Genomic DNA, 26497 nt, shown 5'->3' with positions numbered 1-26497 from the left:
TCCTTATACATGTATATGGGATTGCAGTACTTAGGAGGCAGATTTCATGTGGATTTCTGCACAGAATATGCCCCAAAACCTGCATAAAAATATAACCTAGGAACTTACTGGTACAAAGTCCTGCAAATTTTTAGGAAAGTTTTATGGGGAATATTGCAGCAAATGTAATTTATGCCCCAGACCTTGGATCAAACCTTAGACCCAAATGCATAAGGGGCCCCCACCTAATATGTGTCAGAGGGGCCCCCAGACACCAGGGCCCGGGTGTGACTGCTACCCCTGCACCCCTCTAGCTCTATCCTTGTGAGGGGTTAAGACGACACATCATGAAAAAGCCCAATAACTCAAACCCTCTTCCTATGGGCCGCCCACCGGTCAGAGGGAGAAGCCCAATATATAGCTTACCCCAGGCTTAAAACACAAAAAAACATGACCTATCCCTTCCCAGTCATTTCCCTCCACCTGCAGAGGGCGCCCCTCCTCCTCCTCCTAAGCGGTTACAATGTTGCACTTTTGTTCTTGTGGTTCTATAGGATATCCTCAGTCCCGGCCTTCAGAGCAGTAATCCTACTGACACAGTTATTTTGGCCCGTTGCCCCCTTGGGTGTCTCGGTTCTGGCTCGGTGCCCAGTTGGCTGGGGCGACCTCGGAGGTAACGCTCATTATCTGCGGTTATGAAGAGATTTTTGTCTGCGTTCCTATTAATTGTCCTAATTTCCCTCATTAGAGACGATGAATTGCGCTGCTCACTGGGGTGGAACTGACAGCGGGACGAGGAGGACGAGCTGCGAAACTCACATCGGAGACGCCAAGTGATCGGGAATGAGCGAGAGCCGAAAAAGGTGAGAACTAATGGACAGAAAGAGGACGACTGTATATAAGAGACTATATAGTGTGTATATAAAGGTAACTACTGTATATAAGAAACTAGTATATATATATAGTGAGGACTACTGTGTATAAGAGACTATATAGTGAGGACTACTGTATATAAGAGACTATATAGTGTGTGTGTATATATAGGTAACTACTGTATATAAGAATCTAGTATATATATATATAATGGTGACTACTGTATATAAGAGACTATATAGTGAGGACTACTGTATATAAGAGACTATATAGTGAGGACTACTGTATATAAGAGACTATGTAGTGAGGACTACTGTATATAAGAGACTATATAGTGAGGACTACTGTATATAAGAGACTATATAGTGAGGACTACTGTATATAAGAGACTATATAGTGTGTGTGTATATATAGGTAACTACTGTATATAAGAATCTAGTATATATATATAATGGTGACTACTGTATATAAGAGACTATGTAGTGAGGACTACTGTATATAAGAGAGGGGGGGGGCTTCTGTTCTATAAAGGGGAAGCAGTATACAGCAGCGGCTGCCACCAGCAGGTGTACAGGTTCTATCCTGATGCTGTATACTCCTGTAGGCCCTCGTGTAGTATATAGACTATCAAATGTTCTTGTTTATACCTGAGGCCTCGTATCTGACCTAGACAATCTACAAGGTAAGTACATCACATCTCTCTGAGGGTTCGTTACAATGTGTCAGTCTGCAGAGAATTGTCTACACTGGATGCAACTGAAACAGACCCTCAGCTGAGACCTATCAGGTTTGTACAGGGATATACAAGAAGATTCCTGTTTACTGACGGCAAGCAGAGAACTGGAAAGAGGCGCCACATTGTAACACAATAGAAACGTGCGGCCATGTTGTTGGCGCTGGGTCTGCGGCGGAGGATTCACATCCACGACTGTCGCCCTATTTGCAAATTTTTGAGTCCATAGGTTAGTGAGCAAATGGGAGAAGTGACAGATAAGAGGCTCATAAATGGCGGGGGTAATAGGATGCTTGGTGGTTAATGTTTGGCAGCTCGGCATCGCTTGTCCTCTCTTTTATGACTGGGCTCGGCATTGTTTTATCTTGTCGTATGAGGTTTGGTGCCAGGAGGAAGAAAACGCACAAGAGCCCGTCCCGGTGTCGCTGCTTCCGACATCTTCTGCAGTCCAGCCACCATCAGTTATTGGGGTTTCCCTCAGCAGCGTCCGTATTATCCGTCCTTCTCTCCATATCCAGGAGCCAATGTGAATAACAGAGCTGCAGTTTAAAGCACAGAGGACAGAGCAGCGCCTGACTCTCCCCCCTACCCCCAGATACACAGCATGTCAGACATAGAGTGACAAACCCCAGCTCCTGAACCCCGACTATCAGCCACAGCTATTAATGTACATCACCCAGCTTTCCCAGGCTCCTGAAAGGCAACGATTTGATATTAGGAGTGAAGGTTCTGACCTCATTGTTACATATCTCCTCCCTATATCTTGTGAGATAGTCGAGGTCACAGTCCGAGGGCTCTTCTAATGGTTTACTAGGCGCCCGCACGATCCAACGTCACATGACATCTCCATAATGACGGGAGTGGGGATGTACTGGGAACTCTGGTCATGTTACTGTGTAGCGCCCCATCTGCCCTAGCCCGCTGCCTAAATACCCCAACCACAGCACAGTGGCTAGTTGGGGCTACCCTACCCCTGGGGTATGTGTCCTGCATGACCCCTGTAACTATCCCCTGAACTATGAAATATACACTGGGAGGAGCCAAAATATGGGGTCACCCATATATCACCACCCAGGTCTATCCCAGATAACACCACCTGTCCAAAACTAAAACATCAAAGACTGAAAACCTGTTCAGACTTAATATTTCTGAGTGTTTGTTACAATGACATCAGGTCTGGACAATCCTCTGTGTAATAACTGATTCCAGGCTGATACATTTTACCTGCATTGATACATTGTAGCAAAAAACCGTCTCAAGAGAGATATTTCTCTTCACAGAGTATTGTCTAGAGTGGATACAATTGTAACAAATTGTCAGCGCTGAGGCCGGGCCCCGTGTTGTGAGAACGCAGCGGTTTATGTTACCTGCAGAGTGGACGGGACTCGGACTAATCCCATCCACACATCGCAGCGGCAATGCTTGTGTTATTGTATATTACAGCCTGTCAGTTATACCTATAGACAATAACGGTGTCCCCTATAGGTATAATAGGGCAGAAAGTCCGCACAACCTTCCGTGAAAAACACTTCCGCAGTGTTTTTTGGCTGCGGCTCGCTACGTGCGGCCTTTGCAGGTTTTCCGTCTAAGGTTCTATTCACTTAGTGACCGAGATCCCGAATATAGTGAGAATTAGAAAAATACAGAACCTTCCATTCTATGGGGAGGAAAGGAGTTTAACCCCTTATCGACAGACACTTTTGGTTTTTGCATTTTCATTTTTTTTACTGCAAGCCTTCCAGAAAGCGACGTCCTGCACATTTCGGGAAAGTTGCCTAGTATGCGCCATACACATGAGCCAGAAGTCCCCGCAGAACAATGGATGTAAATGCAGAGCATATAACTCCGGCCACAACGTCATTAAACACCCCTTTATGTGAAGATGGACCCCAGTGATCATCTCTGCTCAATACTGGTACCCAGCAGCAACTGTTCAACTTCCCTGCAGCGCCCCCCACAGGAGAAAGGAAGAATTACACAGTTCTTATTAAAATCAATGGCTGTGCACATAATATATGGCCATGCCAGGTCCTCCGGAGCGAGAGACTATTTATGAGCTAATAGCATAACATTAGACAACCCCTATCTATCTATTCTATTATATATGACTGGTACTGCGCCATTGCCACTACAGGTGTCATTCACAATAATATAGGCTTTCCTGAGAGGTAAAGTCTCTGTGGTGGCGGCCGCTGCTCCCCCGCACACCGACTCCCTGACTACTGCAAAAACCCTTTTATACGGAGTATTTACAGGCGACTTCCCATCCTCTATCGAACGCCGCAGATAAGGACTGGACTTGTCTCCCTTAGTCATAAACCTCTTCTCATTTTCCATTTAAGAAACTCCCATCAGAGCCGAACATTCACCTTGTACCAGGCGGGCGCAGGACTGGGAGTGTCCGGGAGGTGACAATAACCCCATAGAGGGGGCAGAGGATTAACTAAAGACGTCTGTGGAATCAATAACCTTGTCCAGGATCTCAGTCAGAGCTTAGCTCATGTTCATATACAGAACATGCAAAGCTGCAGTGTAAAGTATGTGGGACAGAACCAGCTCAACCAGAGAGGAGGAAGAGACGATGCCAAGTCCAACCTCTACCAAATAAATGATTGGCCCTGAATAATCTCTAATTTATTTATTGTGGAATCCTCCAAATGACGCCAGTAGAGATAAGATCCGAGTCACTGAAATGTTATTAATCTTCAACTTTCTCTATTATACTCCAGAGCTGCACTCACTATTCTGCTGGTACAGTCACTGTGTACATACATTACATTACTTATCCTGTATTATACTCCAGAGCTGTGCTCACTATTCTGCTGGTGCAGTCACTGTGTACATACATTACATTACTTATCCTGTATTATACTCCAGAGCTGCGCTCACTATTCTGCTGGTGCAGTCACTGTATACATACATTACATTACTTATCCTGTATTATACTCCAGAGCTGCGCTCACTATTCTGCTGGTGCAGTCACTGTATACATACATTACATTACTTATCCTGTATTATACTCCAGAGCTGCGCTCACTATTCTGCTGGTACAGTCACTGTGTACATACATTACATTACTTATCCTGTGTTATACTCCAGAGCTGCGCTCACTATTCTGCTGGTGCAGTCACTGTGTACATACATTACATTACTTATCCTGTATTATACTCTAGAGCTGCGCTCACTATTCTGCTGGTGCAGTCACTGTGTACATACATTACATTACTTATCCTGTATTATACTCCAGAGCTGCGCTCACTATTCTGCTGGTACAGTCACTGTGTACATACATTACATTACTTATCCTGTATTATACTCCAGAGCTGCGCTCACTATTCTGCTGGTACAGTCACAGTGTGCATACATTATATTACTTATCCTGTATTATACTCCAGAGCTGTGCTCACTATTCTGCTGGTGCAGTCACTGTGTACATACATTACATTACTTATCCTGTATTATACTCCAGAGCTGCGCTCACTATTCTGCTGGTACAGTCACTGTGTACATACATTACTTATCCTGTATTATACTCCAGAGCTGCACTCACTATTCTGCTGGTGCAGTCACTGTGTACATACATTACATTACTTATCCTGTATTATACTCCAGAGCTGCGCTCACTATTCTGCTGGTACAGTCACTGTGTACATACATTACATTACTTATCCTGTATTATACTCCAGAGCTGCGCTCACTATTCTGCTGGTACAGTCACTGTGTACATACATTACATTACTTATCCTGTATTATACTCCAGAGCTGCGCTCACTATTCTGCTGGTACAGTCACTGTGTACATACATTACATTACTTATCCTGTATTATACTCCAGAGCTGCGCTCACTATTCTGCTGGTACAGTCACTGTGTACATACATTACATTACTTATCCTGTATTATACTCCAGAGCTGCGCTCACTATTCTGCTGGTGCAGTCACTGTGTACATACATTACATTACTTATCCTGTATTATACTCCAGAGCTGCGTTCACTATTCTGCTGGTGCAGTCACTGTGTACATACATTACATTACTTATCCTGTATTATACTCCAGAGCTGCACTCACTATTCTGCTGGTAACTGTGGATTAATAAGGGTTGTATTTACGCGGTGCCACCTTTTGTGTCTTCTATCTATATAAAGATGTACAGTGTTGGCCAAAAGTATTGGCACCCCTACAATTCTGTCAGATAATACTCGTGTTCTTCCAGATAATGATTGCAATCACAAATTCTTTGGTATTATCTTCATTTAATTTGTCTTCAATGGAAAACCACAAAAAGAATTTTCAAAAAGCCAAATTGGATATAATTCCACACCAAACATAAAAAAAAGGGGGTGGACAAAAGTATTGGCACTGTTTGAAAAATCCTGTGATGCTTCTCTAATTTGTGTAATTAACAGCACCTGTTACGTACCTGAGGCACCTAACAGGTGGTGGCAATAAGTAAATCACACTTGCAGCCAGTTGAAATGGATTAAAGTTGACTCCACCTCTGTCCTGTGTCCTTGTGTGACCACATTGAGCATGGAGAAAAGAAAGAAGACCAAAGAACTGTCTGAGGACTTGAGAAGCAAAATTGTGAGGAAGCCTGAGCAATCTCAAGGCTACAAGTCCATCTCCAAAGCCCTGAATGTTCCTGTGTCTACCGTGCGCAGTGTCATCAAGAAGTGTAAAGCCCATGGCCCTGTGGCTAACCTCCCTAGATGTGGACGCAAAAGAAACATTGACCAGAGATTTCACCGCAAGATTGTGCGGATGGCGGATAAAGAACCTCGACTAACATCCAAACAAGTCCAAGCTGCCCTGCAGTCCGAGGGGACAACAGTGTCACCCCGTACTATCCAGTGTCAGCGTCTGAATGAGAAGGGACTGTATGGTAGGAGACCCAGGAAGACCCCACTTCTTACCCACAGACAGAAGCCAGGCTGGAGTTTGCCAAAACTTACCTGAGAAAGCCAAAACCATTCTGGAAGAATGTTCTCTGGTCAGAGGAGACAAAAGTAGGAAAAGGCCTCAACATAGAGATTACAGGGAAAAAGAGGCCTTCATAGAGAAGAAGACGCCCAGAAGACGCAGCAGGACAATGACCCAAAACACACTTCAGGTCAGCACTAGAAAATGGTGGTGAGAGAAAGCCCTGGAGACTTGTAAAGTGGCAGCAATGAGTCCAGCCCTGAATCCCATAGAACACCTGTGGGGGAGGGGGAGAGATCTCTTGGTGGCAGTTTGGAGAAGGCCCCCTTCACATCTCAGGGGGGACCGCGAGCAGGAGCCAAAGAAGAAGGGTCTAAGATTCCATCAGAGCCTTGTAAGAAACTCATTGCTGGTTAGCGGAAGCGGTTGTGCGCAGTTATTGTGTCTAAAGGTTGTGCTACCAAGTATTAGGCTGAGGGCGCCAATACTTCTGTCCGCACCAGTTCTGGAGTTTTGTGTAAAATGATCAATGATGTGACTTTTTTTTCATTCTCTTTTGTGTTTTTTTCATTGCAAGCAAAATAACTGAAGATATTACCAAAGAGTTCGTGCTTGTAATCATTATCTGGGGGACAGCGAGGATTATCTGACAGAATTGCAGGAGGGCCAATACTTTTGGCCAACACTGTATACATTGTATTTTGCTGTTGCTGGACATTCCCTGTATATTTGGGATAATATCTTTACTTTTGTGTTCTCTTAGATTCTCTAGCACGTTCTGCGATTTGTTAGACATAAGAATAGAGATTTCTCGCCGCCCGGGGCACATGTGATGTGAGGCGTTCACCTGTATCTGGGCTCCGGGGACAGGGACATGAATGTGCATTGAGGAGTAAAGACTTAGTTACATAATTGATTCATTATCTCGAGGGATTGACAACAATTACAGGACTTCGCTCTACCAGGCAACTCTCTGGTTGTTCTAGTTTTCCGGGTACACAGGGGTCGTCTTTCATGATGTATACATTTACATAGTTGGTGTACCTTGACTTTTAGGTGACTGTCTAGTAGTTTTCCCCTCTCTCTAATTTTCGGTTTTCCCTGATCTGCCGCTATGTCTCTCATAGACCAAACATGGGAATAAATGGCGGGATTTGCTCCCTCTCTCACAAGCAGCAGGATTATATAGGACATTATAGAGAAGTAGTGTGCTGTGCTGATGTAAATAATGCACATGGGGTGAGATAGAAAACTTACTATTAGCTGCAGCACTGTGTCCGCCTGTGTCTGCTTCTTTCATCTGGCTCCTTCTCTCTCTATGGACCTATGTAATCTGATCCCAAGACAGTCTATCTTGGACCAAGATGGATTTAGCTGTGAATTCAGAGTGAGTGAACCATTTAGGAGGGAGCAGAAAACGATCCTTCAACGGGTTGTACAGGAAATGAAGTTTTCTACAAGGAGACCGGAGAAGGCCTGTGTGTCACGTTCAGGTCTCATGTCGTAGTTTGGCCACAGCGTTTTACAGACCCTGCAAAGTGGACTATTAAATCCCATACGCACATTGCGGAAAAATACGCGCAGTGGACACGCTGCGATTTGCAAATCCGTAACTTTTTGGTAAATTGCAGCATGTCGGTTATAATTACGGAAATGTTGGCGGATTCCCTATAGGTTCAATGAAGGAAAACTCAGAACTTTTTGTGAAATCCGTTGCAGGAGAAACAGTGACGCGTTTCCACTGTGGTTTCTCCGCATCCCATTTTCGCTGCGGCCCAGTACAGCATCTTTTCTACACCGGCCTAAAACTTTTGGTACCTCTATGTGATGAACTGGGGGTCACCAAGACAGGAAGTTGTCATTTCTGGGCGACTTGGTGTACAACCTGCAGAATAGATAATAAGCGCAGACCCTGCAGCGGTATATAATACTAATAAGTATACGTGTATATAGTGCAGGTGGGGGGTTGTGAGCATATCCTTGTTGTACTATATTTGTTGTATATACTTTGTACTTTACGAGAAGTAACAGGTTGAAAAAAAAACCTGTAAGCAGCTGATGAAATAAATAGCGGTAATTAATAGTGAATCTAATTAGCATGAAGCACACAGGGGAGAGGTTGGGTACGGCCTCCCCGACACAGCTGAGCGCATAGCCTTATATGGCAAATACGACTTCTTATTCGGCGGCGTACAGCCAGGGACAAAGGTCGCTGCACCCTGTCAGGAGACTGTACTGGTACAGGTGCACAGGTCTGCTCTGCTCTCCTGACAGCCGGCCACACCTGACACAGGTAAGCTCCTCTCTCGTCCCTGCCTGTCACCCATGTCAGGTCTCCAAGGAACAGCTGATATTTTGTTCCATTGTAAACAACTTTAGCAGTGAAGCTTATCGTAGGCGTAAAGCTCAGACCATGCACGATCTGATATAGGGGCTCCAGCACTTGTCTAGATTTTAGGTAAATAGAGCTTTGCGTTCAATCCTCTGTGAGCGCCCGGACTCCAGGCTGATACATTTCACCTGCACTGATACACTGTAGCAAGTCAGAAAGGCCAGAGATTTGTGCTGGTGATGTGATTGGCTCACAGAAGATTGGATACAATTGTAGCAAACCCTGGAATTGAGAATCATGAATATGGATACAAATCGGGATGTTCAGTAAGTAGAGATGTGGTGAGGCATTCTGGTTAGACATTGATATGATGCTGGAAAACCCCTTTAAGGCCTAATGTTGCGGATTTTTATGCCAAAGGGATTAGAACTTTTTTTTGTGCTCGATATCAATCTGACTACCATACAGACAAATTTCAGATCATTGGAATCAGACTGGTCTTTGTATTAGATATATTCCCATATATCTGTGTGCTGCTGCAGAACATCTTTGGGGCGCAATGGTCATTTCTAGGAATACTTAAAGGCATCTTTTAGGGTAGTCTTGTTCTTATGTTATACCAAGCTGTTTGTCCAGTGCCAGGCACCAGGAATCTGCAAAGTGACCTGAACTTGTAAGGATGTTGATCTTCATCGATGCTTTGCCACCCTATCATGTGTATTAATACTGCAGCCTGAGATATGGGGGACAGTGAGACCCCCGCAAGGACCAAGGATAGGACTGTAGGGGCTCCTTTAATTCCCCATTCATTGGGAGGCGTGACCCGTATCTTACATGGATACAATTGTTTACATTGTGAGGATGAGATTTGTAACAAAATGTTTACAGAGTAATTACCCAGATCCTATTCATTCATTCATTGCTTTATGGTGACAGATGGATTCATACCTGACAGGTCTCATTGCGGGGACCTATAAGGTGGCGCTGGCCTCTCTCAGTTTTTGGATACTGATGTGTTTCTTACAGATCCTTAGTTGTAGCTCAGGGCGGCTTCAGCGGCTGTCATAGTCTCAATTTAGGGGTCTCAGCTCAACCTGAAACTGGAGAACAAGGGGATACATAGTTACATAGTAGATGAGGTTGGATAAAGACATTAGGCCATCAAGTCCAACCTATAAATGACGTCTCATTAGATTTATAGAACCATAAAATGTAACATTGTAAAGTATGCGGAATGTGCAAAATTGTAAGAATTCCTCCTGATAATGACTGATCCCATAAATATCAGGTCAGAGACTCATGAATGTCAGTGACCTTTGATCACAACTTTATAGCTTATATTGTATATAGATAAAACCTACAAAAATGTAATTCTTATCTGGTGACAACCTGTATTATAGTGCAGAGCGGCTGTCACATCCCCGCCTGTCATCAATGGAAACCGTCATCAGACCTGTCCACTAGAGGAGCTAATAATACAGGTGTTAGTTAGCTTGGCATATACACAGTGGCTGCACCAGCAGAATAATGAGCGCAGCTCTGGAGTATAATACAGGATAAGTAATGTAATGTATGTACACAGTGACTGTACCAGCAGAATAGTGAGCGCAGCTCTGGAGTATAATACAGGATAAGTAATGTAATGTATGTACACAGTGACTGCACCAGCAGAATAGTGAGCGCAGCTCTGGAGTATAATACAGGATAAGTAATGTAATGTATGTACACAGTGACTGTACCAGCAGAATAGTGAGCGCAGCTCTGGAGTATAATACAGGATAAGTAATGTAATGTATGTACACAGTGACTGTACCAGCAGAATAGTGAGCGCAGCTCTGGAGTATAATACAGGATAAGTAATGTAATGTATGTACACAGTGACTGTACCAGCAGAATAGTGAGCGCAGCTCTGGAGTATAATACAGGATAAGTAATGTAATGTATGTACACAGTGACTGCACCAGCAGAATAGTGAGCGCAGCTCTGGAGTATAATACAGGATAAGTAATGTAATGTATGTACACAGTGACTGCACCAGCAGAATAGTGAGCGCAGCTCTGGAGTATAATACAGGATAAGTAATGTAATGTATGTACACAGTGACTGTACCAGCAGAATAGTGAGCGCAGCTCTGGAGTATAATACAGGATAAGTAATGTAATGTATGTACACAGTGACTGTACCAGCAGAATAGTGAGCGCAGCTCTGGAGTATAATACAGGATAAGTAATGTAATGTATGTACACAGTGACTGTACCAGCAGAATAGTGAGCGCAGCTCTGGAGTATAATACAGGATAAGTAATGTAATGTATGTACACAGTGACTGTACCAGCAGAATAGTGAGCGCAGCTCTGGAGTATAATACAGGATAAGTAATGTAATGTATGTACACAGTGACTGTACCAGCAGAATAGTGAGCGCAGCTCTGGAGTATAATACAGGATAAGTAATGTAATGTATGTACACAGTGACTGCACCAGCAGAATAGTGAGCGCAGCTCTGGAGTATAATACAGGATGTAACTCAGGATCAGTACAGGATGTGTAATGTAAGATTGAGATGTACATATGAGTAATGTATGTACTCCTTCCCTGTAGCCAGTGGTTATAAATGAATGATTGATAGGTGTGGGCCTCTTTGCAGAAATCCAGGGGCTATGGCCATTATATGAAGGTTACTGTTTCTATTGTACAAGTTTTGTAAATTTTTAGATCTATCAGAGTTAGTATCTTGGGTTTATCTCTGAAATCTGGAAGATCTGTACATTGTCTGTATGGTTCAATTTCTGGTTTATAAAAAAAAAAAAAGGTCAAAAATGTAATCTGTACAGTCCCCCATGGTCGGGGGGGGGGGGGTTGTATTAGATGCAGAGTTAGAAGTCTGGTCTTCAGTCTGCACTGTTACATATAGATGACTTGGGATTGTTCAGTTTTCCTGTTATAGATTTTTGTTTCCACTTAAGATCCTTCTCTTTGAGCCGGTGCAGAGCAATTCAAGCCGTCCTCTGAATAGCCGCCATGTCAGGGTATGTTCACACGGTGGAACTTTTCCTAGCTGGAAAAAGGAATTTGAAGTTGAATTTTTCTGCTTGACTAAAATCTAGGGCAAATTCCACACATGCAAGGCAGAATATTCCTCCTCCCATTCACTTCAATGGGAGTAGATCCAAGTGAGGATTGAGCGAGGTTACGGGTGGAACCACCAGTGATCAGGACTGGTACTTAACGACTCATGTTTCATTCCCCTGCAACGCCACCACTGGACACATAAAGAATAACACTGTCCCTATTAAATTCACTGGACTGTCCGTGTATGGCACAGACATGGCGGGTCCTGTAGGGACCCTTTTAGTTACCGTAACTGTACACTAGCGCCATTTGGGTGAGGTTCTTCGGTTTTGATTGTCAGGGGATGTTGGGGGTTGTAGTTGGGAAGTCGCAATGTCTTGCAGGATTCTGAATCCTCTGTCACCTTGTAGGTGTAAAGGTCATATTACCCTGGTCAGACCCCGCCGGTGATACGGTGCTGCAGAATATTATAACCTCTGGTCCTGAACGTCTTCTTACACATCCAGCACACGTGATAAACACTTCTAGACACTCCCACATGGGGGCAAATTCCGTCCTGCCCTGCCCTGAAGTAATATGAACAGGGTCAAAGTATCTCTCTAATTATTACACATTAATAGAGGAGCCATAATTACAACATGGGGTAAATGCATTTTTTCCTATTTCCACCCCATTCTGAATTTTTCCAGTACATTGTATGGAATATTAAACATTATGTACAATCTGTCCCGCAAAAAATAAGCCCTGCAGGGCTCTAATGTCCAAGGACTGTGTTATTATAATGTATAGTAATACATACGCTGTGGTGACCTGTGTATCTGTCAGGACTTCGCCCCCGTCCTCTGTGCAGGTCACCGCTATACTATATATATAGATCTATAAATGGCCAGGTGTGACATCACATTGTTATATCCTGTAAAGGTTGTGCGCTTCTGTGTATTTACTGGGAGTAAACGTCTCATGGTGACCGATAACAAGCAAGCGAGGCTCACGACTATAGAAAGCAGCTGTGTAATGTAATGAAAATAATGGGCCCAATAGAATAAGAACTGGGGTCTAAGTGTTGTAGAACTACATGTCCCAGCAGGTCTTACAAGAGCCGGACATCCACAGCTTGGGATCCATTGCAGCAGGGATCATAGGTTCTTATTCATACTAGTAGAAGGTGGAGTTATGCTTCATGCACGTCTGGGTCCATTCATTTCCACCGAAAATAGAGCAGGTCCTCCATACTCCAGGTACCCCGATCCATCGGAACAGAATCGATCAAGAACCCCAAAGAGGAACGTTGCAGAACAGAATACACTTGGTGTTACTCCGAATGTCCTCAAAGTTCATTGGATGCACATTTGGATGTGTGCACGGGGTCTTAAGTGTGTGTTTGTTTGTGTGGGGGGCTGCTCCAGACTCTGCATTATTATGTATCACTAGAAAGACCCCCCCCCCCTTTAATTCCCCAGTGAAAGCTCTAATGATTAGGGTTTAGCGATCGCGATTGGGAAAGATCATATACCGATCGACGATCGAGCAAATGTCATGATCGCGATCGGCTGGAAAATGATCGAAAATCAGATTTTAAAAACGATCGGCTCAACCCTACTAATGATAAGAATTCCTCACTCCCTTAGAGGGAATCGTTGCTTGCATTGAGAATTAAGTTATGACAGTAAATATCTGACAGTTGCTCCTCAGCACTGGACAAAAAGTGACACAATGTAACAATCCTGCTAAGGAGCAACTGTCAGAATAATGCCCTAATATAATGAAAAGTTCTGCAACTTTCTCATCTACTTTGTTGCAATTCTTAGTTGTCAATATCTCTGCTTGCTGTCAGTGAATGGAGACATGGATTGTCAATATTTAAAGGCATTTTTATTGTGATCGTGAGGGCGCAGCTATAGGGGGTGCAGCAGAAGTTGTCGCTACTGGGCTCTAGACCCTGGGGGACCCCAACTCCTCTGCGGCATAAAATATAACACTATTCTAAATGGCACAAGGTAGGCTGCGGCCCCATTAGTTACAACTTGCTCCTCTACACAACCCCTTCCAAAGATGTCTCCAAATGCTATGGCTACTTGTGACCTCCTTGAGAAATCCCAGTCATCGATGCGAGACGATTATTCAGCAGTCTGACATGGCAGTTAGATTCGGCATATACGCTATGTGGGTCGCGGCCTTAAGGAGTTTTGCGACCCCAAATGGAGTTTGCTTACTTGGGGTCTATCCAGATATTGGTGGGATTTAGACTTTCCTTCATTCACTTCATTTTGTTAGTAGACAAAAATAATCGATTAACCCTTCAATGTCTGAACCCTTCTCGCTGTGCAGAATCTTCTCACACCTGCCTAAAACTTTCCCACAGGATCTCTCAGGTCAGGTCTCTGGTTTCTTTGTTTCAGGTTTCCAGCTGACTTGTGATCTAAGAATTCTCCAAAATGACGGAACTCACAGAAAAAGTAACCAAGACCCTGAATAAGACGACCCCAGGACTGCAGATATGGAGGATAGAGGTAATTGATGGGATTAGCAGATTATTAAGGAAGAGCTCCAACAGGGGTTCACACTATGCTCCTGGATTAGTGCCCAGGTCCCTGGTGTCCTGTAGTTTGATGCCCAAATCCCTTGTGTCCAAAGTTTGTTGCTTTGGCCCCTTTTGCTCAGGGTTTCATTTCCCGGTCCGTGGTCCTAGGTGCTTTGTTGTAGCTCGTGGTGTTCATAGTTTGGAGCAGCCGTCTGTGGTGTCCGATCCATGGTATTGACTAGTTTAGTGCCCTTGTGTTTGTTCTCCATAACATTGGTTGTCTGGTGTCCTCAGTTTGGACCTCTGGTACCCAGTAATTCATGGTTCCCTTGTCCTTGGTGTCCAGTGGTTTGGTGCCCTAGTCCCTGCTTTCCAACTGTTTAGTTCTTGGGTGTCCAATGTTTGGGGGCAGTCTGGTCCCCGGTGCCCAGTGATTTGGTGCTTGTGTTCATGGTGTACGTCTCTAGTGTCCAGAAGTTTGGTCCTCGGCCATAGTTTGCTGCCTTAGTTCCTGGTCTCCTAGAGTTTGGTTCTCTGGTGCCCAATGCTTTGGTGTCTTAGTCCACAGTCTCCATTTGGTTAAGTTACTGGTGTGTAGGTTTAGTTCTCCAGTGCTGATCTGTTCCCATCTCTGTTGGTTTCCCATTCCTCTCGCTCTGACTGCACCCCAATATCTGCTTGCCCCTGATGTGTTGACTCCCGCAGTTACTTCTAGACTCTGCGCTGTCTTATTCCTATAATTCTATCTATGACTTTTACTCTTAGAACATGGAGATGGTTCCTATTCCAGAGAAGTCCTATGGAAACTTCTTTGATGGAGATTGCTACGTCCTCCTCATGGTGAGTGCAGCCGTGTAGTCCCAGATCATTACAGCTCAGAGACACCCCCCCCCCCTCCCCAAATATTCCAGTAACCCCTGTTTGTCTGTGATCCTCCATGACAGACTCATAAGATCAGCAATAACTTCACCTATGACATCCACTTCTGGATCGGGACTAATTCCTCTACGGATGAGCAGGGGGCGGCCGCCATTTACACCACACAGATTGATACGCACTTGGGGGGTGTCGCAGTCCAGCACCGGGAGGTCCAGGGATACGAGAGCGACACCTTCAAGGGGTATTTCAAACATGGCATTGTGTGAGTATTATCAGTCAAGATGGCTGCACCTACGTGAAACCAATGTTCACACTCCATGGAGTCCAGGATGCTTTACAGCAACAGAATGTAACGAGGGGAAATGTGCCTTTAAATATTAAAGGGATAGCGGAGACTAAACTACTACATTATTATGTCAGGTACAAGAATGGAGGAGTAGCCTCAGGAATGAAGCAGGTGGAGACCAACACATACAACGTCAAACGTCTGCTACATGTCAAGGGGAAGAAGAACGTATTGGCCGGAGAGGTGAGAGGAAATAGAATTCAGAATCTTATAAATACACAACAGAATATTACAAGAAAACCAAATATCATGTAAAGGAGTTTTTTTTTTATAGATCTGATGATTATATATTTTCACGTACCTTTCGTCTTGTAGGTTCCTTTCCACTGGAGCAGCTTTAATACCGGTGACGTCTTCTTGGTGGATCTGGGGAAGTTGATCATCCAGTGGAACGGGCCGGAGAGCAACAGGATGGAGAGACTGCGGGTAAGGAATCAGAAGAATAAGAAGTGACTGCGTCTTGTAATGTCTTACAGCTCTTTAGGGTCGCCAGTGGTTGTAGTGGTGGGTATATACACCAGCGTGTTAACCCTATGAGCTGACATACATTGGGTCTCTTAAAGGGGTGACCACATCAAACATGCAAACAACTGCATCAGTGCAGGTCCATGACTGACCAATGATTTCAATGGTTCTCTCAGTACCTATGATCTGGTAACTGCTAAAATATTAAGGTCCGATACCTAAAAGTGGAAAATCCCTTTAAAAGGAATGTATAGGTATTACCATTTATTGTTTTATAACCAGATAGTGCTTTTATTTTATAATTTGTAGACTTTTTTTTATTCTACTTCCTGTACATGATTGTGGGGCGGCCATCTTGTCGGAGCTGCTTCTCCGTGCTGTAAAGCAAATCACTAAATGCTGTTCTCAGAACAGTCATGGCCATAGGAAGCAATAGACTGGAGCCGACTCATTGAGGTCTATTGGAGAGTTTTCTAGACATGCTCAGTACAGGGAGGGGAAGGTGATAAGCTGTGACATCATCCATCGTCAGTAGTGATGTAATGATGGGTCGGTGGTGTTATCTATAGAGGTGTTATCGTTAGAGATGAGCGAACACTGTTCGGATCAGCCGATCCGAACAGCACACACCCATAAAAATGAATGGAAGCACCTGTGACGCTGACTTTGCCGGCGACCGGCGTGACAGGTGTTTCCATTCATTTCTATGGGTGCGTGCTGTTCGGATCGGCTGATCCGAACAGTGTTCGCTCATCTCTAGTTATCGTCTATTGCGATCCTGTCTGTGATGGGAATTAAGTGACTGCTGTAAAGAAAACTCCTACAGAATTGGCAAGTGTCCCGCTATTATTAGGCTTAGTGGTCAGAGTGATAATTGGATGATTTGCAATACATAGTAATATGAAAATAAAAAATATGCATAAAACAACAGGCAGCTTTCTGGTGATACATTCCCTTTAATTGTCCCATATTATTGTACTCTCGTATCTTATCATATAGGTCACCCACTATAAATATTTATGTTGACATTGATTCCTCTTAGGGTATGAACTTGGCAAAAGACATCCGTGACCGTGAACGCGGCGGGCGCGCTTATGTTCACGTGGTTGAAGGTGATAATGAGGAAGGGTCACCTAAACTGATGGAGATTCTTATGTATGTGCTGGGCGAAAGAACAGAGATAAAGGCAGCGATATGTGATGATGTCGTGGACAGCGTCGCCGCTGGAGCAATAAAGTTATACCAGTAAGTAGTGACCTACGTGCCAGCGGCGATCTGCTTACCATCTGCCCCCGCCGTACTGACACCGGTCATCACTATGACATGCAGGGCGGTTACAATAACGGAGGAGTTTGGTTAGTTATACAGGCTGCAGGGGTCTCCATGTTATTAATATTTGGGGAGGGACAGAGAAATAAAAAAAAAGTCCGCTACTGCCGAGGAAGGACATATTGTAGATTGTGAATACTTTATCTCTATTGTCTTACTCAGAGTATCAGACAACAACGGCAACCTGATGGTGCAAGAAGTGGCCACCAAACCATTGACCCAAGACCTGCTGAGCCATGAGGTGAGTCCTTACCTACTGCCTAGATAGATCTGAGATCTATATGAGAGGGATAGATAGATAGATATGCGATGCACACAGGTGACACAATATCACCAACTTTACAAAACAACATGATTTGATGATACTCTATCATGAGCTGTCTCTCCTATAGAAGTCTATGTGCTGCCACCCCGTGGTTGTGATGTGTATTGCAGTCTTAGTTTTCTATCAGGTTATGATACGGCATTTAGTTTCATAATACTCTGGAGTCTATTACATAACAAGAGATAAGTCCGCCATCTCTACAGACAGATAATGTGTAATTTCTTGCTCCTGCCAGGAATGTTTCATCTTGGATCAGGGTGGAATAAAGGTCTTTGTATGGAAAGGAAAAAATGCGTCAAAAGAGGAAAAGCAGCAAGCCATGCAGAGAGCGATGGTGAGTGCCTGAGCCGGATATCACAGGGTGCCCACCATTATATCATGTGATGTTGCGCCCCCTTTCTTATGGTCACTTTCATTTTTTTAATCAATAGAGTTATGTCAAAGCCAAAAACTACCCCCCATCCACTAACATAGAGGTTCAGAATGACGGGTCCGAGTCAGCTGTATTTAAGCAGCTCTTCCAAAAGTGGACCACAAAGGATCAGACTGTCGGGCTTGGAAAGACGAGCACCATTGGTAAAGTGGGTGAGTTCAGTACAAACCGAAAAAAAAAAAGGGATCACAGCAGTACAGAGTGTTTCAGGAGAGGTCTGTATTGATCATAGTTTTATAATTATAATGTGGAAATAATAGAGTCCCAGCAGCACAAGGTAGCAGAAGAGAAGGAAGGTACTGATATGTGGGGAGCAGTGACCCATCTAGTTGTGGTAATGTGCAGGACTGTGATGCATGTTATCTGCGCCACAAAAACTTACCGAAAAATAAATACTGCGCTGGAGTTTTATATCGCCTGCTATATCACTGTATAGTAATACAATATTATCTTATACCACAGCCAAAGTAGAACAAATAAAGTTTGATGCCACCTCGATGCACGCCAGACCTGATATAGCCGCACAACAGAAGATGGTGGATGACGGATCTGGAGAGGCAGAGGTAATAATGACATGTATGAGGGCTGATGAATTAAGAATATAACTACTATAATACCGTCCCTATGTACAAGAATATAACTACTATAATACTGCTCCTATGTACAAGAATATAACTACTATAATACTACCTCCTATGTACAAGAATATAACTACTATAATACTGCTCCTATGTACAAGAATATAACTACTATAATACTACCTCCTATGTACAAGAATATACCTACTATAATACTACTCCTATGTACAAGAATATAACTACTATAATACTACCTCCTATGTACAAAAATATAACTACTATAATACTACCTCCTATGTACAAGAATATAACTACTATAATACTACCTCCTATGTACAAAAATATAACTACTATAATACTACCTCCTATGTACAAGAATATAACTACTATAATACTACTCCTATGTACAAGAATATAACTACTATAATACTGCTCCTATGTACAAGAATATAACTACTATAATACTACTCCTATGTACAAGAATATAACTACTATAATACTACCTCCTATGTACAAGAATATACCTACTATAATACTACTCCTATGTACAAGAATATAACTACTATAATACTACCTCCTATGTACAAAAATATAACTACTATAATACTACCTCCTATGTACAAAAATATAACTACTATAATACTACTCCTATGTACAAGAATATAACTACTATAATACTACCTCCTATGTACAAGAATATAACTACTATAATACTGCTCCTATGTACAAGAATATAACTACTATAATACTGCTCCTATGTACAAGAATATAACTACTATAATACTACCTCCTATGTACAAGAATATAACTACTATAATACTACTCCTATGTACAAGAATATAACTACTATAATACTGCTATGTACAAGAATATAACTACTATAATACTGCTCCTATGTACAAGAATATAACTACTATAATACTGCTCCTATGTACAAGAATATAACTACTATAATACTACTCCTATGTACAAGAATATAACTACTATAATACTACTCCTATGTACAAGAATATAACTACTATAATACTACTCCTATGTACAAGAATATAACTACTATAATACTACTCCTATGTACAAGAATATAACTACTATAATACTACTCCTATGTACAAGAATATAACTACTATAATACTGCTCTGTACAAGAATATAACTACTATAATAATACTCCTATGTACAAGAATATAACTACTATAATACTGCTCCTATGTACAAGAATATAACTACTATAATACTGCTCCTATGTACAAGAATATAACTACTATAATACTGCTCCTATGTACAAGAATATAACTACTATAATACTGCTCCTATGTACAAGAATATAACTACTATAATACTGCTCCTATGTACAAGAATATAACTACTATAATACTACCTCCTATGTACAAGAATATAACTACTAGAATACTACCTCCTATGTACAAGAGGGCAGTATTATAGCGGTTCCTCATAGTCTATCAGTACCATTGTGCGGTCTTCACCTACAGGTCTACAGAATTGAGAATCTAGAGTTGGCTCCTGTAGAAAAGCAATGGCTTGGACACTTCTATGGTGGAGACTGTTACCTGATTCTCTATAAGTACTTGGTCAACAACAAGTATCATTACATTATCTACATATGGCAGGTAAGAAACTGATACAATCCACTCTCTATTTGCATAATATCTATCTATCTGTCTACTATCTATCACACTTGTCTATGTGTACACAGGGCAGCCATGCCAGTCAGGATGAGATTGCAGCGTCAGCATATCAGGCTGTGGCCCTGGATCAGCAATATGGGGGAGAACCTGTTCAAGTGCGAGTAATGATGGGGAAGGAGCCCTCGCACCTCATGGCCATATTTAAAGGGAAGATGGTGGTGTACGAGGTAGGAGTCGGTGACTACATTACTGTAACATTGGCATATGACCAGTGCTTTGTTGGTGATTGGAGTCCATCAATCTCAGAGCGTGTGTGTGTGTGTGTGTGTGTGTGTGTTGTTTCTAAGTGGCTGTTTTATTGTGGGAGATGTGACACTAGGTTTGTTCTTTAGGGTGGTACGTCCCGTGCTGAGAGTGACTATACGCCCCCTGAGGTCAGACTGTTCCATGTGCATGGCACCAATGAATACAACACCAAGGCCTTTGAGGTCCCTGTCCGGGCATCCTCTCTTAACTCGAATGATGTTTTTGTCCTGAAGACCAAGACCACCTGCTACCTGTGGTGCGGCAAGGTAAAAACAACCGCCATATATCACATACTGGAGCCAGGATTTGATGGCCTGTGTTTAGGCTTAAGAGGAGTGGGGAAGGGGGCGTGACAACTGCTCTGACCCCATTCCTGGAACACAAAATTGGTTGTCACCCTGGGAACTTTCCTATTGGTTTGTAAATTTTTCTTTGATATGTTCCACAGGGATGCAGCGGTGACGAGAGAGCCATGGCCAAGCATGTGGCGGACATCATCTCCAGAGGAGAGAAGGTGGTGGTGGCCGAGGGGCAGGAACCAGCAGAGTTCTGGTTGGCTCTGGGTGGCAAGTGCCAGTATGCCAGCAGTAAGAGGCATGTATGATATAGAAAACACATGTAGAAGAGCTGAGGCGGTTTTCTATAAGATTTAGGACAGCAGAGAGTACAAAGTGATCGGCTCCTAGTGAGGTCACCAATACTAAATCGTCTGCAGGCGTAGGGTCAATGGGCTGCCTTAACCACCACTAGGGGGAGATAAGGAGCCCAGTGATTACTGTGAGGTTATCCTCTAGACCACAGTCCGGGCCCCCTGACTCCTTACTGCTGTATAATACAAGAGGGACAGTGGTCTAGAAGTCATTGTATTACCAAAGCATATAAAGTGCAATATGACAATGTGGTGGTGGCGCCTCAACATGTAAGTAACCCCTGGTAACACCACTAAACTCCTGAGCTCCCCCTAGTGGTAGCTGCCAGCAGACGTCCCTGCCTACACGAGAGAGTTGCGGCTTTGGATGAGTAAACCTGTAACTCCAGCGGTAAATACATTCAGCACACAATTCTGGATCTATTCCTAGGAACATGCTGGGCGGACATTCATTATCGGGGGTGAATTCTGCACCCTGACCACAATGTATGCCAATGTCAATAGTGACAGAATATTCTTTTGTTCTAGGCAGCAGCAAGAAGTTCTGGATATCTCCCCACGTCTATACGAGTGCTCCAATAAGACCGGAAACTTCCGAGCGACTGAAATCTCAGACTTCAACCAGGATGATTTGGACGAGGATGATGTCTTCCTGCTGGATGCCTGGGATCAGGTGCGGATGATAAAGTGTCAGTGACTACAATAGATAAAGGCTGGATCCTTTAAGGTCTGCCAGTCTATGTGCAATAAATCCAGAGAACAAAGGATTGAAGGGGGGCTGAGGTGCAGTACCAGATACTGCCACAATGCTATGTATGGCACTGTACCCAATGATGGGACTTGATCTCTTCAGTCTACTGATTGAGGTTGAGTCATATTGCCAGTTATGCCAGGGACAGACCCTACGCTTCATACAGCTGAAGGTTTGCTACAGTTGTAACTAATCTCAACAATTCTCTATAGATAACCTGATCACCAGACTGATACAATGTATCAGTACAAGTCAAATGTAACAAATTGAACTGTGAGCAATTTCTGTTATATTTCGCTCATACAGAATAGTCCAGATTGGATACGATTGTAACAAACCCTCAGCTGTAACTATGAGGTCTGTAAAGGTTTTTGGCCTCTGGGTATTTACAGACATAGATCAGTGGTGAGGAGCTATGTAAGAATCCATTAAGGATCTGTGTGTCCCCATATTGGTCAGCACCCAGTTTTTTCTGAAGATAGAAGGGTTGTAGAATTCTTACAACAATCTTCACTGTACTTGTTCCTCACAGGTCTTCTTATGGATTGGGAAAAATGCAAATGAAACCGAAAAGACGAACGCCGCCATCACAGCCCAGGACTATCTGAGGACTCATCCCGGAAGCCGCGATATCAACACCCCCATTATTGTGGTGAAACAAGGATTCGAACCCCCAACATTCACGGGCTGGTTTTATGCCTGGGATCCCTTTAAATGGGAGGTAAGTGACTTGTCTATCCAAAATCCATATTCACATACATGTATCTAGTGAGGTCAACTTCCCTACAGCACCACCACAGGACAAGTGAGGTATTACACACAGTTCTCAGTAATATCCAGAGACTTACTTTGTGGAAACTCTCCCCCTAAGGCTACACAGAAAAATACAAGTCTCAGACAACCCCAAAATTTGCCAAATCGCAGATCTGAGAATGTTGCCTAGGACATACCTTATGGTCTATAGTTACATGAAGCAGCAACCAAAAATCCAAGAATGTTAGAACTTTTGTGTAGCGGCCAAGTAAGTCTGTAGGTTTCAATGTAACGCCATTGATGATGTTGCATAACATATCAGATTAAGCTACCTGGGTGTGTATCGGTTGATTATAGAGATCTATTACTTGATGGTGGCTGGTCCTTATGACCACCTTTATCTTACAGAACGCAAAATCATATGAGGACCTAAAAGCTGAGCTGGGAGATGACAACGCCATTGATGAAATTGCCTCAGTAAGTATTAAATGAAGCTAGAAGCTTATCCTGTAGTCAGAAACCTACTCAGTAAAAATAAAATGATTAGGGGGCAAGGAGGGGGCTGCAGCTGCACAGAGAGAGTGGATTAGTTTTTATCTGTGACAGACCAGCAAAAAAAGTTGATTGATTTAGTGAAACCCTAATGAAGCGCTGTCCTCCATATTGATTTCCTTCTGTATAAACTAGACACCAAGCAGGTTAATTGCTAAACATAAATAATATTTTGAAGATTACTGGTTTGGTTTGAAGGTTCATTAAAATTCTCTTTACCTGTGACAGGAATTTAACAGAACACAATTGGACTCTTTCACTGTTCAAACAAACTTTGCATCACTCGTGTTCCAGTCCTACCCTGCAGAGCTGCTGGTCAATAAGACTGCAGAGGAGCTGCCTACAGGAGTGGACCCCTGCCGAAAAGAGGTGAGAGGGGCTGTAGCCAATAACTATGTGCTAGATGGAGACCTGTATATACACATGGGAAAGATACATATAAAGAAAAACAATCCTATGATGGCTACTATAATACTGCCCCCTATGTACAAGAATATAACTACTATAATACTGCTCCTATGTACAAGAATATAACTACTATAATACTACTCCTATGTACAAGAATATAACTACTATAATACTGCTCCTCTGTACAAGAATATAACTACTATAATACTACTCCTATGTACAAGAATATAACTACTATAATACTACTCCTATGTACAAGAATATAACTACTATAATACTGCTCCTCTGTACAAGAATATAACTACTATAATACTACTCCTATGTACAAGAATATAACTACTATAATACTACTCCTATGTACAAGAATATAACTACTATAATACTACTCCTATGTACAAGAATATAACTACTATAATACTGCTCCTATGTACAAGAATATAACTACTATAATACTGCTCCTCTGTACAAGAATATAACTACTATAATACTACTCCTATGTACAAGAATATAACTACTATAATACTGCTATGTACAAGAATATAACTACTATAATACTACTCCTATGTACAAGAATATAACTACTATAATACTGCTCCTATGTACAAGAATATAACTACTATAATACTGCTCCTATGTACAAGAATATAACTACTATAATACTACTCCTATGTACAAGAATATAACTACTATAATACTACTCCTATGTACAAGAATATAACTACTATAATACTACTCCTATATACAAGAATATAACTACTATAATACTACTCCTATGTACAAGAATATAACTACTATAATACTGCTCCTATGTACAAGAATATAACTACTATAATACTACCTCCTATGTACAAGAATATAACTACTATAATACTACCTCCTACGTACAAGAATATAACTACTATAATACTACTCCTATGTACAAGAATATAACTACTATAATACTGCTCCTACGTACAAGAATATAACTACTATAATACTACCTCCTATGTACAAGAATATAACTACTATAATACTACCTGCTATGTACAAGAATATAACTACTATAATACTACTCCTCTGTACAAGAATATAACTACTATAATACTACTATGTACAAGAATATACCGTATTTTTCGGACTATAAGACGCACCTAGGTTTTAGAGGAGGAAAATAGGGGAAAAAAAATTTGAAGCAAAAAATGGTAAAATATTTAATATATGGGAGTTGTAGTTTTGCAACAGCTGCAAGGCCACATTGACAGGTGACCCTGCAGCTGTACGGGGATGTATAGAGTGGGTTTTTTTGCGGGGCCAGAAGTACTTTTTAGTTATACCATTTTGGGGAATATCTATTGCTTAGATCACCTTGTATTGAAAAAAAAAAACCCGGTGGTTTATTATATATGATTTTCTACTTTTATATATATATTCTAGGGACAGGAGGTGATTTAGAACTTTTATTTTTCATATTTTTATTATATATTTTTAAAGGTTTTTTTTTTTTTTTTTACTATTTTATTCCCCCCCGGGGGCTTGAACCTGCGGTCACTTGATCGCAAGTCCCATAGACGGCAATACAAGTGTATTGCCGTTTATGGGACATTCTGTCTATTAGTATTACGGCTGGTCATAGAGACCAGCCGCAATACTAATATAGCCGTGACAGGCCGGGGAGCCTCATTAGGCTCCCGGCTGTCACCCGAACAGGTCGGCTCCTGCGATATCGCCGCGCAGGAGCCGGCCTGCAACTCTACAAGTACGGGGCCGGTGGGGACCGGCCCCGGGGGAGAAGAGGCCGCTGACAGACTGCAGACCCGGCATCCGCTGTACTAGAGAGGCGGATGCCGGGGAGGGATAGACGCCGGGGAGGGATAGACGCCGGGGCCTGAGACATCGCTCCTCTGCCCTGCCTGAAGCGGGGGGACGGAGGAGCGGAATAGCATCACTCCTCCCGCTGCTGGCTTCATTCAGGGCAGAGGATCGCAGCGATGTCTCAGGCCCCGGCGTCTATCACTTGCCGGCATTCGCCTCTCTATTACGGCGGGTGCCAGGGCAGGCACATTCAGACTATAAGACGCACCCTTCTTTTCCCCCAAAATTTTGCGTCTTATAGTCCAAAAAATACGGTAACTACTATAATACTACCTCCTATATACAAGAATTTGGATACAGAAAGGACTGTCATACCTGTCAGGAGTTTCTCTTTACCCCCTTACAATGTCCTAGTACAGTCTTTGTCATCGGCCCGTTTACAGCTCAGTGACCTTCTTGTCTTCCGTTTCAGGAATATCTGAGCGCTGAGGAGTTCACAGATATATTTGGGATGTCTCGTGCAGAGTTTCAGGCTCTGCCAGAGTGGAAGAGACAGAATCTTAAGAAAACAAATGGACTCTTCTGAACATACAATTTTTTTTTTTCTTCTTTACTTGTGTCCCATTTTAAGATTCCTCTTCTGTCCCCCGAGAAGAAATAACATCACTGAGCAGAGCAGATCGTACTCACCTCCTGGGAATTGTGTTTTTTAGGGAAAAAAAATAAAACTGTACTATTAATAAAAAATAGATAAAAATGTTTAGTAATGTGGTCCAGTGTTTTGTAAGGGTGTGTGAGGACAATGAGTGTCACCTACAGTAGGGGGTTCACAACCTTTGTACGCAAAGTCCCAACCAAT

General features: G+C 42.7%; 1 protein-coding gene across 3 annotated transcripts; it reads left to right on the top strand.

The window, feature by feature from the left end:
• Nucleotides 1-802: 802 nt before the first annotated feature.
• VIL1 (villin 1) lies at nucleotides 803-26395 on the top strand. 3 transcript variants are annotated; one of them, XM_075284642.1, is made up of 20 exons: nucleotides 803-842; nucleotides 14307-14417; nucleotides 15194-15268; nucleotides 15373-15569; nucleotides 15728-15836; nucleotides 15969-16079; nucleotides 17161-17363; nucleotides 17610-17688; nucleotides 18008-18106; nucleotides 18204-18357; nucleotides 18668-18768; nucleotides 20273-20410; nucleotides 20497-20655; nucleotides 20821-21000; nucleotides 21183-21332; nucleotides 21916-22056; nucleotides 22667-22855; nucleotides 23296-23364; nucleotides 23668-23808; nucleotides 26111-26395. In XM_075284642.1, exons 2-20 carry the CDS (start codon nucleotides 14343-14345, stop codon nucleotides 26222-26224), a joined length of 2484 nt encoding a protein of 827 aa, XP_075140743.1. In that variant the 5' UTR covers nucleotides 803-842; nucleotides 14307-14342; the 3' UTR covers nucleotides 26225-26395. The 3 variants fall into 3 exon arrangements, with proteins under 3 accessions (XP_075140743.1, XP_075140744.1, XP_075140745.1); XM_075284643.1 differs by lacking the exon at nucleotides 803-842 and adding an exon at nucleotides 8726-8798; XM_075284644.1 differs by lacking the exon at nucleotides 803-842 and adding an exon at nucleotides 11844-11864.
• Nucleotides 26396-26497: the final 102 nt, after the last annotated feature.

The sequence above is a fragment of the Leptodactylus fuscus genome, chromosome 8 (genome assembly GCF_031893055.1).
Source record: "Leptodactylus fuscus isolate aLepFus1 chromosome 8, aLepFus1.hap2, whole genome shotgun sequence".
NCBI classification, from domain to species: domain Eukaryota; kingdom Metazoa; phylum Chordata; class Amphibia; order Anura; family Leptodactylidae; genus Leptodactylus; species Leptodactylus fuscus.
This window is presented reverse-complemented; position numbering and strand designations above follow the sequence as displayed.